Consider the following 16,655-nt stretch of genomic DNA (forward strand, 5'->3'; position numbering starts at 1 on the left):
GCCCAACCTGTTCTCATAGGATAACCTGCTCCACCTAGGAATCAGTCAAGTGAACCTTTTCAGAATTGTTCCTAATGTAATTCTGTGCTTTCTTAAACAAGGAAGCCAAAACTGTAATTCGCAAGTTGGTTTTGAACTGCTGGTCATAGGCAGCCATCACCCCCCCCCCCCAACCCCCCCCCCCCCCCCCAACCCCCCCAACCCCCCCAAAAAAAGCTTCCTCTATTGTGGCATTATTGTTCTTCTGTGACATCACAGATGGAAACAAAAGCCTCTGGAAAGTATTCCTTAAACTTCAGGGAGTTCACAGAAATCTCATTCCCATACAACTGCTAACCAACATAATGCAAACAAGCACACAAATGTTATAATTGTTAAAGTTTAAAGAAAATTAAGCAGATGGAAATCCCCAACAAAACAGTAAAATCCTTTGTCCCAGTATCTAAAATGTGAATGTACTGCTTAAAAAATTTCAATTTTCCCTTCATATTGTGTCAAAGAATTATGCTAAACCTTCAGTCTTTAAATGCACCAAGTTTATTGAACTGCTTTTGCTGGAAAACAATCTAATTATGATCATCATACTGATATGTTAAAACCATGTTTTCTACATATTAAGCGTACGTTTTTCACGTTCCCATATTTTCCAATTTGTCAGCTTTACCCCACAACGTGATGATGATCTTCTAAAAGCTTCTCTGAACGCACGAAGGGCCTCAGCACCCTTTAATATAATAATGCTAACCCAGTATGGCAACTAGGAGATATAAATGGTCGAGCTTAGAGGGGAGGGAGAGAAAAGAGTGACAAGCCAATCAAGCACCAGGAAGTGACTGACAGAGAAGAGAAATTTGGGAGAATTGTAACATAATTCACCTTACATCAGCTACAAAGACTGAAATGACAGTATTCAAATGACCAAAAAAAAAATCGCAAGCAGTGTTTTCTTTTTACTGCAACCTTTAACTCGAGTTCAAACAGGTGAGCCAAGCTGCATGTCAAGGATATTAAAACTCACACGCAAAGATTGCCCTTGGGGCAGCGGTTAGCACTTATGCCTCACAGCGCTGAGGACCCGGGTTCGATCCAGGCCCCTCACTGCCCATGTGCAGTTTGCACATTCTCCCTGTGACTGCTTGGGTCTCACCCCCACAAACCCAAAAGATGTGCAGGTTAGGTGGATTGGTCAGGCTAAATTGCCCCTTAATTGGGGACAAAAAAAGAATTGGGTAATCCACCTCGAGAATAAAGAGAGAATGAAACGAATGTTGATGCACTCCCAAAGTGGGATTCTAGTGTCCTCGGACAATCGCGCTGCATCGTATCGACAAGAACCGCAAAGATTCCCACTTGAAGCAAACTTGGGCGGGAAAGAAGCTCGGGGTGTTTTGTACCGCGACATAAAGAGGCCCCGCGTTCCAGCTCACCTCAACATGCTTCCAGGCGCGGGGTTTTCACACGGAACAAAAACGTTTCCAGCAACTTAAGACATGTCTGCGAATGGGGGGCACAATCCTGGCGCAGCCATGGAACTTCGACGCAAGTCTGCACAGGTACAGGAAGACAACCTGTGTCAGCAAAACAGCGCCTCTCGGGTGGAGGGAAGGGGAGGTCCCTTACCCATTGCTGACATATTCTCAATACTTTCAGACGAATCAACACGCTCGTAATGAGGCTGGAATGCACAAGTCCGGACACTCTATATTTTTTAAATTACTGGACGTAAAAGATCCTGATCCCGCAGCTGACTGAAATTCCTCACCCACATTTTAAAATGTATTTAAAAGCACCATTCTGCCGACTAGCCCCCCCCCTCCCCCTCCCCCTCCGTTCAGGTAGGACAATTTCACGTGATGCCAAGCAATCAGTTAGGCAGCTTGGCATTTACTTCGGCAAACAAACATTTTTTTTAAACCCTACACTTTGGGCAGCTCCGCTCACAGTTGCCACTGTTCAGGAGGACGACCGTGCGAGCCATGAACGCCTCATATTTCTGAAACGTGCTCTTTCGCTGCTTTTGTTCTAATATTAGTTTTTTTTTGGTTTTATCTTTGCTATAACTGTTCGCTAAACAAAATAGCTGCATCACCTTACTTATCAATAACTTATCTATTTTGTGTGATGGGGTACAAACAGGGGTTTGGGGAATTGCCCTTTCTCCCAAAGTATGCGGCTGGAGTCTGTACTTTCTCAAAACGATTGCTCTTCATTTACATCAATTATTTACACATTTCAACCTCGACACGAGGTCAGAGCTTCTCCTTCCAGAGCGCTGAATTCAGTCACGTGATCCGACACCATAGTTTTTGCAACATGTATACTTCTAATCTCAACCCTTTGCTCTACATCTCTCCCCAAATCTTTCTTCCTATCATATTTACATCTTTCCCCCTCCCCCTCAAAAAAGTCTCAGACAGCACAGGATTAGACTTTGAGGTGCCTTTATCAATCTCCCTGATCTTGCTTGTCTTATTAATAAATTTAGAGTACCCAATTAAGGGGCAATTTCGTGTGGCCAATCCACCCACCCTGCACATCTTTGGGTTATCAACTTGAAGCCTTGTAGTTCAGGTGTGCGTAACAATCATGTGCTTAAAAATTACTACTGAACATTCTACAGAAACACAAACCTGTTTACTTAGGGCGCGATTCTCCGCACCCGCGGAAAATCGCGAAGTCGGCCGTGAAAACGGCTGAATTTGCCGACGGCCCGACACGGCCCCGTTACCGAGGTAATCACGCCCGGAAAATGGGCTAGGAACGGGGCCACGGCAATTACGTTCCAGATGACGTTGGAACACGGCGACACCACGAACACAGCCACGTGACGCCGCCCGACGTCGTAAAAAGGCGCGGGCGAGCACAGGAACGGAACGGGAAACATGTCGGAGTCACGGAGGGCAGCGCCGAGGTTTGCTGAGGCCGACATAGAAACGCTCCTCGATGAGGTGGAGCAGAGGAGGGGCATCATCTGCCTGAGAAGAGGGCATCGCCACCCTGCAAGCGTGGTGCACCAGGCCTGGCGAGAGGTGGCTGCTGCCATGAGTGCTGTGGGGCAGACACCTCGCTCTGGGGAGCAGTGCTGTAAAAAGCTGCACAACCTCACCAGGGCTGCCAGGGTAAGTGCCAAGAGGGTGCCCCCGGGTCACAACCATCCCTCCCCCCCCCTTTACTTAATCACCCACCTCCCCCCCCCCCCTTGGCACGGGGGGTGGAGGGGGATTGGGGCAGAGTGAGTGGAGGGTGGTTCACTAAAGTAGTCACAGATCCAGCGCTCTGGTCCCCCTGGAGAGATGCAATGGTCTTGTTGCAACTTGACCCCAACCTGTGCCAGTATCTGAACGGCCTGCTGATACCTGCCATATTGTAATGATCTACCTATGCCCCCTCCCCCAACAGGACAAGACCGCTCACAACACTAGTGAGCGGAATAAGACTGGAGGGGGTTCGCCCATTCTGCACCCCTCACCACGTTTGAGAGAGGGGCACTGGTCCTTGTGTGGGATCTGCCCCCCGCGAGGTCGCGCAATGCGAGGTTGGTGGAGCTGCACCAAGTGAGACACCCTGCATGACCAACCCCCCCCCCCCCTCCCCCATCCTCTGTCCCTTCACACTGCCCACTGGCACACCTCCCCCATCCTCTGTCCCTTCACACCCTGCCACTGGGACACCTCCCCCCATCCTCTGTCCCTTCACACCCCTGCCTACTGGACACTCCCCCATCCTCTGTCCCTTCACACTCTGCCCACTGGGACACCTCCCCCATCCTCTGTCCCTTCACACCCTGCCCACTGGGACACTCCCCCATCCTCTGTCCCTTCACACCCTGCCCACTGTGACACCTCCCCATCCTCTATTCCCTTCACACACCCTGCCCACTGGGATACCTCCCCCATCCTCTGTCCCTTCACACACCCTGCCCACTGGGACACCTCCCCATCCTCTGTCCCTTCACACCTGCCCACTGGGACACCTCCCCATCCTCTGTCCCTTCACACCCTGCCCCACTGGGACACCTCCCCCATCCTCTGTCCTTCACATTCCGCCCACGGGGGACACCTCCCCCATCCTCTGTCCCTTCACACTCCGCCCACTGGGACAACCTCACCCATCCTCTGTCCTTCACACTCTGCCCATTAGGACCGTCCAGCGCCCGGCCGAGCGTCTCTAATAACCCCGTTTCATTCTCTTCCGAGGACGTGATGCCGAACGACCAGGGCCGTCTGCCTCCAGGCGGAGACAGGCATCTGCCCCCACCGCACCCAGGGCCGCACGGACAGAGGGTGCCCGATCAGCGGGGAGGTACCCATCCTCCCCCACCGAATCTGTGGAGCGAGGCGCCTAGAGGGCGACGAGAGAGGAAGAAGAGAGAAATGGCCTGCGAAAGCCCTGCGGCCTCTCAGCTGGGCCGATGAAATAGGGGAGGCGTGCACCCAAGACAGACTCGAGCTTGCAGGCACAGCTATCTCCCACACCATCCACCATCCAGAGACACTCACCCCGGCTGGCCTATTTAGTGATGAGGTTCCTGGGTCATAGTCTGGGTCACACATCACAGCTGAGCAGGTACAGCAGGTGGAGGTCGGAGCAGCCGAGGGCCCGGACTGGCGGAGGGCAGGCCAGGCCCAGCATCCAGGCTGGCTCCCAGACGTTTTCCGAGTTCCTGGAGTTTCTCAACCCACCCGCACAGCTGATGCATCAAGAAACCCAGGGACACAATGATGGGATGAGGGCTGTCTTCCAGACTCTGCAGACGCAGTTAGAGGAGTCAAACCGCGTCCAGGAGCAGGGAAGTGGTGCCGCTCATGGCAGCAACCCAGGCCGACACCGCACGGGTGGCATCCGCAGTGGAGGCAATGGGTCAGTTATGCAAGGCGTTGGGCTTAATGTGCACGCGTCATCCTCGGCCCTGGACAGGGTTGCCCTCTCACAGGCAGCAATGCGCCACAGAGGGCCAACACGACATTGCCGGCGCGCTCGCCTTGCCGAGCTCAGTCATGGTCCCGAGTCGCCCATGCACAGGTCACCAGTCGTGGCACAGTCCCAGCAGTCAGGTTCGCCCGAGAGCATCAACCGCCTGTGACATATGCTGGATGGCGTCGTGCCACATCACAGAGTTGAGATCGCACAGTCCCTGGCGGGAGACTGTTCTAAACTCCCTGCACTCCGTCTCTGCAAACCTTTCGATCCTGGTGGATACCGTTGCAGGCCTCCAGGATCTGGCAGCGCCCCAGGGCTAGTCGGCTGGCGCGACGGGGCACCCTCCTCGACTCGCACCCTGTCCCCCATGTGAGGCCACGGGGGCCACCGGGTCCTCCCCGAGGAGGAGAGGTTTAGGGGCCCGTCCCATTAACTCCAGCACGGGGACGTACCGGAATTCGCGGCCCCCTCCCCCCGTCCTATCCCTGTGCATCGGTGTGGCCATAAGCCACAGGGCAACCAGCTGCTGTGTCCTCGTGACCGGCACGCCATGGCATGGTGGCAGACATTTTGTAACCGGGGTTGGACGAGTCACTCGCTCACTCTCTCCCTACCCCCCCACTCCCACCCTCAGTCTCCCACACTCCCCTCTCCATCTCCCACACTCCCACCCTCAGTCTCCCACACTCCCCTCTCCATCTCCCACACTCCCCCCTCAGCCTCCCACACTCCCCCCTCCGTCTCCCACACTCCCCCCTCAGTCTCCCACACTACCCCCTCCGTCTCCCACACTCCCCTCCTGTCTCCCACTTCCCCCTCAAGTCTTCACACTCCCCCCCTCCGTCTCCCACACTCCCCCCTCCGTCTCCCACACTCCCCCCTCCATCTCCCACACTCCCCCCCCCCCCTCCGTCTCCCACATTCCCCCTCCGTCTCCCACATTCCCCCTCTCCGTTTCCCACACTCCCCCCTCAGTCTCCCACTCCCCCCCTCAGTCTCCCACACTCCCCCCTCAGTCTCCCACACTACCCCCCCCTCAGTCTCCCACCTCCCCCTCAGTCTCCCACACTCCCCCCCCCTCAGTCTCCCACACTCCCCCTCAGTCTCCCACTTCCCCCCTCAGTCTCCCACACTCCCCCCCCCTCAGTCTCCCACACTCCCCCCCCTCCGCTCTCCCACACCCCCCCCCCCCCTGCTCTGGAGCCCCCTCCCGTTCTCGGGGATGCCTTCCCCATTGTGGCCAGACTCCAGCAGTGCGCTGAGCTGTGCGCTGAGCGGTGCGCTCACCTCCTCAAAGCTCTCGTCAGCCAGCACGACTGGTTGACGAACTTGAAAAGCAGGTGTGTTGGCCGGCGTGAAAACATTGCGTGATGATGTCGGGACTTGCCGGAGAATAGCGGGGGGCCAAAAAGTCGGTCTTCTGGTTGTGCCGGGGGGGTCTGTCGAGGCCTTTGCCGGGAATGCCGACGTGTAGTTTGTGCGGGGTTCGGAGAATAGCGGAGGGCGTCGGACCGGCGTCGCCGTGAAATTGGTGCGGCCCGCTATTCTCCGAACCGGCGTGAGAGCGGAGAATCGCGCCTTTAGTTTATTCTTTTTTTGTATTTAATTGTCATTACTCTTTTCCCACGCAACCATCATAAATTGGAGGAGAGAGGCAATTTCTTCGGTCTACCAACTAGAGTAATTTTCATACCTTTTTTAAAAAGTGGTAATACTGTATGCAACATCCCAACCTCTCAGGGACCCACCACCAGCCTTTGGATTAACGTGCTTAGCAATTCAAACACACCAATGTGGAAAAAGGCAGAAGGTGATCAACAGTTTTACAAATGACAACGTAGTTCCTGGAAAGCTGAAAGCCAACAGTAGCCCTGAATGTAGAAACCTAAAACTGAATAGAAATGAAATACCAGACAGATAGATCAGTGATAATTTATGTTTGAGACATTCCTAATAGTCCATCACCTTTATTACAGGAGAGAAATATCTACTGCAATTTTCAGCAATGGCGGAGATAGCACTTATTGAAGGAGATGGCACTGTTGCTTCACAGAGCCAGGGTCCCAGCTTCGATTCCCGGCTTGGATCACTGTCTGTGTGGAGTCTGCATGTTCTCCCTGTGTTTGCGTGGGTTTCATCTGGGTGCTTCAGTTTCCTCCCACAAGTCCCAAATGACATGCTGTTAGGTGAATTGAACATTCAGAATTCTCCCTCAGTATACCCCAACAGGCGTCGGAGGTGTGGTGACTAGGGGATTTTCACAGTAACTTCATTGGAGCCTTAATGTAAGCCTACTTGTGACAATAATAAAGATGCAGATTTATTTGCCTCAAGACTCTGAAAAATTTGTTTTTGACAATTTATTTGGTGGATTCTGACATTTTAGAGCTCCCTGTAATTCTGTATTTCCAGCCAAAAGTAACTTCTCTTGGAATTGTTTTTAGATATGAAAATGAAAACAAACATATTTGTAAAGACAAATACTTTGAAAACATTTTCTTGACAGATCCAGTGTGACAAGCTGCCCACCCTATCTCATTGCTGAGGAACTGAAAAGCGGGATGCTCATTGCCCTCTGGGGATTCCAACAGATCCCCGAGCCAATGGACCTGATTAATTTACAGTCAAATATATTATATCATAATTTTATGATGATTTGAGGAAGGATATATTTATTTTATTTGTCCATTCTTATCTCTTCTGAGACACAGAGGAACTAGAACGTTTTACAGTAATTTTATTGAGGCATTTATATATATATACACATCAAACACAACCACACCAAAAAGAAAGCAAACAGGAATACACATAACAAATACAAATATCTAACACTCCACCGACAAAGGAACTAGAATTAAGTATTGGGTAGACCAGGCGGAGGGAATACATTTCTCTCATGTGAAAGGGTGTAATATATTTTTTTAAAATAATTTTTATTCAAATTTTTCAACAACAAATTCTCTCCCAACAGTTAAAGTAAACAAGGTGTAAAACTAAACAGAAACAGAAATCCCCCCCAATACAAAGTAATAAATTAATAACTAATAACAATGCAAGAAAAAAAATAGCAAACAGACCATCGTAAAAACAAACCCCATTAGCAAACCCCGACACCCCCTCCCCCCCGGGTTGCTGCTGAGACTGACCACCCTCTACCTCTCCGCCAGGAAATCGAGAAAAGGCTGCCACCGCTGGAAAAACCCTTGTACCGACCCCCTCAGGGCAAACTTAATCTTTTCCAGCCTGGTGAACCTAGCCATGTCATTGATCCATGCCTCCGGGCTCGGGGCTTCGCGTCCCTCCACTGTAAGAGAATCCTACGCCGGGCTACTAGAGACACAAAGGCCAGGGTACCGGCCTCCCTCGCCTCCTGCACTCCCAGCTCCGATGCTACCCCAAAGATCGCGAGCCCGCAGCCCGGCTCCATCCCGGAACCGACCACCTTGGACAAAGTCCCCGCCACCCCCCTTCCAAAACCCCTCCAATGCGGACATGCCCAGAACACCTCCCGCACCTGTCCTCCCCCCCCCCCCCAAAGAACCAGCTCATCCTGGCCCCAGCCATGTTGCGCCCTATGCAGCACCTTCAGCTGAATTAAGCTGAGCCGTGCGCAAGAGGTCGAATTCACCCTCCCCAGGGCATCCGCCCACATCCCATCGTCAATCTCTTCCCCTAGTTCCTCCTTCCACTTCGCTTTCAGCTCCTCCACCGAGGCCTCCTCCTCTTCCTGCATCTGATAAATTGCCGAGATCCTCCCCTCACCGACCCACGTCCCCGAGAGCACCCTATCCTGCACCCCCCTTGGCAGCAGTAGCGGGAACTCCGCCACCTGCTGCTTAACAAAGGCCCTAATCTGCATATACCTGAAAGCATTCCCAAAGTGGAGGCCCCACTTCCCCTCCAACTCCTCTAAAGTCGCAAACTTCCCATTGAGGAAAAGGTCCCCCATGCGCCTGATGCCTGTCCTTTGTTACTCAAAAACTCACCATCCATTCTCCCTGGTGCAAACCGGTGATTGCCCCGTAACGGGGCCCACACTGAGGCCTTCACTTCCCCCCTGTGCCGCCTCCACTGCACCAAATTTTGAGGGACGCCACCACCACCGGACTCGTGGAATATCTTGCCGGGGGGAGCGGAATCGGGGCCGTCACCAATGCCCCCAAACTTGTACCCACACAGGACGCCACCTCCAGCCTCTTCCATGCGGCACCCTCCCCCTCCATCACCCACCTGCGGATCATTGCCACATTCGCAGCCCAGTAATACCCACACAGGTTGGGCAATGCCAAACCGCCTACCTCCCTGCCTCGCTCCAGGAATACACTCCTCACTCTCGGGGCCTTCCGCGTCCACACAAACCCTAGAATACTCTTATTTACCCTTTTGAAAAAAGCCTTCGGAATCAATATGGGGAGGTCACTGGAAAAGAAACAAAAACCTCGGGAGCACCGTCATTTCAACCGACTGGACCCTGCCCACCAACGAAAGCGGCAGCGCGTCCACCTCCTGAACTTTCCTCCATCTGTCCCAACCCGCCTCGAAAAGTTGAAGCCTGTGCAGGGCTGCCCCAGTTCCTCAGCTATCTGGGACCCCAAGATATCTAAGCTCTTCTCCACCCTGCTTCAACGGAGCTCCCACTATCTTCCCCTCTCCTGGTCCCCCAGGTGCAACACAAACAGCTCACCTTTCCCCACATTGAGTTTGTAGCCCGAAACAGGTCCCCAAAACACGCCCCAAGTTATCTTCACACCTCTGGCATCCCCCCAGCCGGATCCGCGACTGTACAACAGTAAATCGTCTGCGTACAACGACAAACTGGTTGCTCCTCTTCCCCCCCCCCCCCCCCCCCTCCGCACAATCCCCCTCCGTTCTTTCGATGCCCTCAGCGCCATGGCCAAGTGCTCAATCGCCAACCGCGAAGAGCAGAGGGAGACAAAGTGATGCCTCGTCCCCTGGGAAAGCCGTAGTCCTCCCAACCTCCTCCCATTCGTCACCACCCTCACCACTGGGGAGCTATACAGCAACCTCACCCAGCTGACGAATCCCTCACCAAACCCAAACCTCCTCAGCACTTCCCACAGCGTAACTCCACTCCACCCTGTCAAAGCTTTCTCCGCATCCATCGATGCTACTATTTCTGCCTCCCCATCGCCGACGCTATCATCAGAACATTAAGAAGCCACCGTACGTTGACATTCAGCTGCCTCCCCTTCACAAACCCCGTTTGTCCTCATGGATAACCATCGGGACCACATCTTCCACCCTTCTGGCAGTACCTTTGCCAACACTTTGCGTCCACGTTAAGAGCGAGATTGGCCTATAGGACCCTTGTCCCGCTTCAGGATCAAAGAGATGATTGCCCTAGACATCGTCGGTCGTGGTCAGAGCCCCCCCCCCCCCCCCCCCCTCGGCCTCGTTCAGGGTCCTTACAAGCAGCGGGCCCAGCAGATCTGAAAACTTCTCGTAAAATTCCACCGGGAACCCGTCAGGTCCTGGCGCTTTCCCTGTCTGCATGCTCCCCAGCACCTCCATCAGCTACTCCAACTCGACTGGGGCCCCCAGACCCTCCATCCGCTCATCCTCTACTCTTGGGAACTCCAACCCATCCAGGAAGCGGTCCATCGCGCCCGCCTCCCTAGGGGGCACCACCTGGTATAGCCCCTCATAAAAGGATCATTAATGTCCTTAGCACTCCTCACCAGGTTCCCTCCTGCATCTGTGACTCCCCCTATCTCTCTCGCTGTCTCCCGCTTCCGGAGCTGGTGGGCCAGCATCCGACTTGTCTTCTCCCCATACTCATATACCGCCTCCTGCGCCCTCCTCCAATGCGCCTCCGCCTTCCAGTATATCGTCAGTATATCGAACTCCGCTTGGAGACTGGGCCGCTTCCTCAAAAACCACTCCTCCGGGACATCCGCATACCTCCTATCCACCCTGACCATTTCCTCCACCAGCCTCTCCCTCACGATCCTCTCCCCCCTCTCCCTGTATGCCCGAATGGATATATGCTCCCCTCAAACTACTGCCTTCAGCGCTTCCCAAACCACCCAACTTGCACCTCCCCGTTGTCATTGGCTTCCAAATATCCCTCTATACCCCTACAGACCCGCCCACATACTTCCTCCTCTGCCAGAAGCCCCACAGCTAACCTCCACAGCGGGCGCTGATCCTTCCCCTCCCCCAGCTCCAGGTCCACCAAATGCGGAGCATGGTCAGATATGGCTATCGCCGAATACTCCGCCTTCCACCACTCTCGGGATCAGAGCCCTGCTGAGAACAAAAAAGTCGATCCGGGAATAAGCCTTGTGAACATGGGAGAAAAAGGAGAACTCCCTACCCCCCGGCTTCAAGAACCACCAAGGGTCTACCCCTCCCATCTGATCCATGAACCCCCTCAGCACCGAGGCCGCCGCCGGCCTCTTACCCGTCCTAGACTTCAAGCGATCCAGAGCCATATCCAGCACCGTATTAAAGTCCCCACCAGGATCAGACCCCCCGTCTGCAGGTCCGGGATCTGGCTCAGCATGCGCCGCATGAAGCCCGCATCGTCCCAGTTGGGGGCGTACACATTGACCAGAACCACCCGCTCCCCCTGAAGTCTACCACTCACCATTACATATCTATCTGCACTGTCCGCCACCGCATTAGACGCAACAAACGACAAGCTCTTCCCGACTAAGATCGCCCCCCTTGATTCTTCGCATCGAGCCCCGAGTGAAACACTTGTCCTACCCAGCCTCTTCTCAGCCTCCTGATCTCCTAAGGTGCGTCTCCTGGAGCATAGCTATGTCTGCTCCCAGCCCCCTCAGGTGTGCCAAGACCCGGGACCGCTTCACCGGTCCATTCACCCCCGTCACGTTCCATATGACCAGCCGAAGCTGGGGGGTCTTCCCCCTCTCTCTGCGCCGATCAGCCATAGCTCTCCCACAGCTCACCACGTGCCCAGGGAAGCCCCAGGTCCGTTCCCCACAGTGGCAGTCCCCCCTCCCAGCCCCCCCCCTTCACCAGCCGTTTCCCTACGGCCCCTGCAGCAGCAACCCGGTACCCCCCCCCTTCACCAGCCGTTTCCCTACGGCCCCTGCAGCAGCAACCCGGTACCCCCCCCCCCCCCCCCCCCCCCCCCGCCGAGCTAGGGGCCCCCGTAGCTGCGTAACCTCTATCTTTGTACTTCCGTAAGTCAGCCGACTCCTGCTGACCCCGGCTACCCCCGCCATACCGACGACCCTCCCCCCGATGCAACACAACCACCAATCTCCCCTCCTAGAGCCGGCCCCGCCCCCAACTCCTCCAGCGCGGGAAGAAAGCCCGCGCTTCCATCCCGAACCCCGCCCCCCCCCAGCCCAACACGCTGGAAAAAGACGGGCACATGACCCAGCGGGAGCGCGAACAGCTCCCCAACCCTCCACCAGTGGAAAAAACTAAAAGCACCACAGTAAATAAATAACAGCCCCAAAAAATGAAGAAGCAGAGCAACAAAAAAGCAACATCAAACACAGCCATTAAAAATGAAAGGATACCAAGGCGGACAAAGCCTCCGGACAACGTACATCATTCCCCAGTCCTCAGTTCGAGTCCAATTTCACTGCCTGGAGAAAAGCCCAGGCCTCCTCCGGAGAGTCAAAGTAGGTCTGGCGGTCCTTGTAAGTGACCCAAAGGCAAGCCGGCTGTAACAGGCCAAACTTCACCCCCTTCCTGTGAAGCGCTCCCTTCGCCCGATTGAAGCCAGCCCTTCTCTTCGCCACCTCCGCGCTCCAATCCTGATAGATCCTAATGTCCGCATTCTCCCACCTGCTGCTCCTTTCCTTCTTCGCCCATCTCAGCACGCACTCTCGGGTAAACGAAGCGGTGAAAGCGGACCAGCACCACCCTAGGCGGCTCGTTCGGCCTGGGCTTCCTCAACAGCACTTGATGGGCCCCCTCCAGCTCCAAGGGTCCTTGGAATGATCCCGCGCCCATTAACAAATTCAACATCACAACCATGTAGGCCCCCAAGTCCGAACCCTCCAGCCCCTCCGGGAGGCCCAAAATCCGCAGGTTCTTCCGACGGGAGCGGTTCTCCAACTCCTCCATCCTTGGCAGCCATTTCTTGTGAAGCGCCTCGGGCAACTCCACCTTCACTGCTAGGCCCAGGAGCTCGTCCTCGTTCTCCGAGGTCTTTAGCTGTAGCTGCCGGATCTCTGCAGCCTAAGCCGTCCGAGTCGCCATGATCTTGTCCAGCGAGGCCTTAAACGGTTCCAGGATCTCAGCCTTCAGCTCCCTGAAGCAGCTCCTGCTGCTCCCGCGCCCACTGCTGCCATGCTGCCAGTTCCCCGCCCGCCACCATCTTGTTTTCCTTGCCTCGCACCTTTCTCTGCTTCAAAGTCGATTTTCTGACCGCTCCGCACCTGGTCCAGCCCATCCACCAGTAGCTGAGCACAGTAGCCACGTTCCCACCCGGGGAAAACGCGAACCAGCACCGCTGCGGGCCCTTAAAAGAGCCCGAAAGTCCAAAAATAGCGGGAGCTACCGAACATGTGGCTTAGCTCCGCATCACCGCAACCGGAAGTCCAGATTTAATATTTTTGACCAGCTATGTTTTTAATTGAAATTTGTGATCGAGACTTGTGATGCTATTTAACTTGGGGGAGGATCAATAGTTTAAATTAAATACCAAAATGCAGTTGTTGCAACAATCAACTGCAGGCTGAGTTTGTTTCATGACAGATGATCAGTGATGAACCATCAATCGAACGCGAGACGAGTTGCTGTACAAAAGTTAGGCTTTAATAAGCTAGAAGTTAGCCCTGCGGTCGACTACAGTAAATGGACGACCGCCGGGCATTCTGGGTATTTATACCTCGCTCTGGAGGCGGGGTTAACTCACCCTCTCGACCAATCGGGGAGCCGTCACATGACTGGTCTCAACCAATCGGTCGAGAGGCACATAACCGACCAGTGCCAATGGTAAGCCAGTGTTCTGCACCAATGGCAAGCTATGCAAATCATACCACCACAATCAGAAGCACCACTAAAATACTTTTAAACCCAAACATTTGCAAATTGAGTTGAAACCAATAAGCCACATGTTTAAAAGCTATTATTTGCTTTAATGTCAAGTCAAGATTTTGCAGAAGTTTCACGTTCATGAAGTGTTTCCGAAGACTGCATGAGAACACAAGCCGAGATCGATTGACAATATCGCTTTATTACAGATTAAACAACAGACATGTTTAGTTTATATGTTTTGTCAGGTGGACATGGTATTAATTCTCTAAAAAAACAATTTGCAGGAAGTCAGGAATTTAAGAGCCTTGAATTGTTTTCATGTCTTGTGAGCAGAAAAGGAGGATTTGAAATAGCCATGATGAATGGGAAATTCCTGAAGGAGGTTTTGAACATATGGGCATTGTCAGAGGAATGTCTATTATTGTGATTTAAATAAAGCATTGGACACCTCTTTGGGCTATTGTAGCTAACTATTGATGTTGATAGGACAGTATAATCTTGTCAATTAAACATTCACCTGCCTTGGAAAGAGGGTATAAAAACTATTGCAAAAGGATGCAGCACGGTAGCATGGTGGTTAGCATAAATACTTCACAGCTCTAGGGTCCCAGGTTCGGTTCCCGGCTGGGTCACTGTCTGTGCGGAGTCTGCACGTCCTCCCCATGTGTGCGTGGGTTTCCTCCGGGTGCTCCGGTTTCCTCCCACAGTCCAAAGATGTGCGGGTTAGGTGAATTGGCCATGCTAAATTGCCCGTAGTGTCCTAAAAAAGTAAGGTTAAGGGGGGGGTTGTTGGGTTATGGGTATAGGGTGGATACGTGGGTTTGAGTAGGGTGATCATTGCTCGGCACAACATCGAGGGCCGAAGGGCCTGTTCTGTGCTGTACTGTTCTATGTTCTATGATGATTCAGCCCACTCAGCTGCTAGAGGTAGGATTTGGAAGGGGGTTCACCACTCGTTGAGTAATCATACTGTATTTGTGACCAACTGCAACAGGTGTACTGTCACAGGGGTCTTTATTGTTCAAATCTAGCAAAGACATTAGTGTTTATTTGAGCTTTGAATGCCGTCCAATTATTTCTTATAATTTTCATGTCTGAATCTGTCAGGGGTAGAAGCTTACATCTTACACTCCTGAGGTATGTTAGTCACCCAAATAGGTTTTCACGAATCCAGCAGCTTTCAGTCATTTTCTTTGTGCCGTTTCCAAACTGAATTTTATGAATTTAATTCACTACTTGCTACAGTAACCTGGGTTCAATCCCAGCTCCGGGTCACTGTCTGTGTGGAGTTCGCACATTTTCCCTGTGTCTGCGTGGGTCTGGCCCCCACAACCCAAAAAATGTGCAGGTTAGGTTGATTGGCCATGCTAAATTGCCCCTTAAGTGGAAAAAAATAATTGGGTACTCTAAAAAAATTTTTTAAACTACTTGCTACAGTAGAATTTGAACACATGATCACCTGGTTGTTAGTCCAGTATTAGAACCACCAGACTACAATGTCAAGGCCACTTTCATGATGTAAAAATACAAACAATAAAACTGAAGTACATTTTTTTAGTTCAATGATAACAAAAAATAAGGATACTTTATTGTACTTAACACAAGCCCACAGATATTGATTACCCATTTATGTTGTTCTCATATTTGTATGGCATTTTCACGATGTTGTCAGAATAAGTTTTGCATCTGTGAACTTCACTGAGAGTCATTTAGCTTTATTTCATACAAAAATGTGTCAACCTTCTGCTGTTTTGAAAAACAAACTTCAAGCCATCGAGCTTGGACTACAACTGCTGCTGGATTCCCCTGTAGGTAGCTGCGCAACTCCTAGAGTCAAGACACAAAAGATGATCGGTGAGGTTTTTAACATTGTCATTCATTACTTGCAAAAGAATGGATGTAAGAAGCTGCACAATGGCACTTACTTTTTTCACCAATCCTTGATTGAGATAACCTAGTCTGGTTTCTGGCCCACCCACAGTATGAAGACTATACAGTTCATTCAGAAACAACATCTGTATGACTAACCATAACTTAACATGTTTCTTTCTTTCTAGATACTACACCCCACCCCCATCCTCTTTAACCTATTTTATTGAGCTTTGACCACTCCGTCTTCCACAAGTATCTCAATTCTGCAGCCTGCCTCTGAAGCATTGGTCTTCCTGATCCTAAACTTACCTGTTTTAACACACGTTATAACTGGTTCACATCTCCTATGCTTCTCCTGCAATCTGTCAATCTCCATTGCACTCCTTTTCTGCTTTCACTACTTCCCCCTGCCAGTTTATCTGAGGTAGTTAAAAAATCCCCCAATCATCCTTCAACACCTTTACTCACCTCATAGATTTGCCTACACATTTTTTCCAATTCTCTTCCATTATTTGGTGGCCTACGGTATATTCTTACTAGTGTGATGGGTCCGTTACCACATCCATATAGATCTGGAACTTACTGCTGGTTACATCTGTTTTTTTCTACTCCATTATGTTCTCTTCATCCAGTCGAGATGCTCCATCTCCACTTTTTGCTTTTGAATACCTTCTCAAAATCGTTTGTCTCACTCATATCCTGGGCACTTCACCCTCACCTTTTTTTACTTCCCCTTTTTCCCTCCTGCTCAATGTAATGTTTTCCTTCTATATATTTGGAGATTTGTGGAAATGCTGCATGCGGTTATGTACAGAAAAGCAATTATAGGAAAGCAATCACTGGGAAAACTGAAAATATAAATGAAACCATATAAAATG

General features: G+C 52.0%; 2 protein-coding genes across 4 annotated transcripts in view; both read right to left on the reverse strand.

The window, feature by feature from the left end:
• Positions 1 to 1,797, reverse strand: part of LOC119968847 (E3 ubiquitin ligase TRAF3IP2-like) — a 75,731-nt gene extending 73,934 nt beyond the window's left edge. Inside the window, exon 1 of one of the 3 annotated variants that reach the window (XM_038801724.1) lies at positions 1,428 to 1,797. Coding sequence is in view for 1 of the 3 variants with exons in the window: in XM_038801725.1 (XP_038657653.1) it covers positions 1,428 to 1,435 (8 nt within the window). In the remaining 2 variants the exon portion in view is untranslated. The remainder of the gene's footprint in view (positions 1 to 1,427) is intronic. The other 2 variants (XM_038801725.1, XM_038801726.1) reach the window with 2 other exon arrangements.
• A 13,657-nt stretch (positions 1,798 to 15,454) lies between these two features.
• Positions 15,455 to 16,655, reverse strand: part of chd1l (chromodomain helicase DNA binding protein 1-like) — a 160,007-nt gene continuing 158,806 nt past the window's right edge. Inside the window, exon 25 of the mRNA XM_038801727.1 lies at positions 15,455 to 15,732. Within this exon, the coding sequence (XP_038657655.1) occupies positions 15,601 to 15,732 (132 nt within the window). The 3' untranslated portion in view covers positions 15,455 to 15,600. The remainder of the gene's footprint in view (positions 15,733 to 16,655) is intronic.

Source organism: Scyliorhinus canicula, chromosome 7 (assembly GCF_902713615.1).
Source record: "Scyliorhinus canicula chromosome 7, sScyCan1.1, whole genome shotgun sequence".
NCBI lineage: Eukaryota > Metazoa > Chordata > Chondrichthyes > Carcharhiniformes > Scyliorhinidae > Scyliorhinus > Scyliorhinus canicula.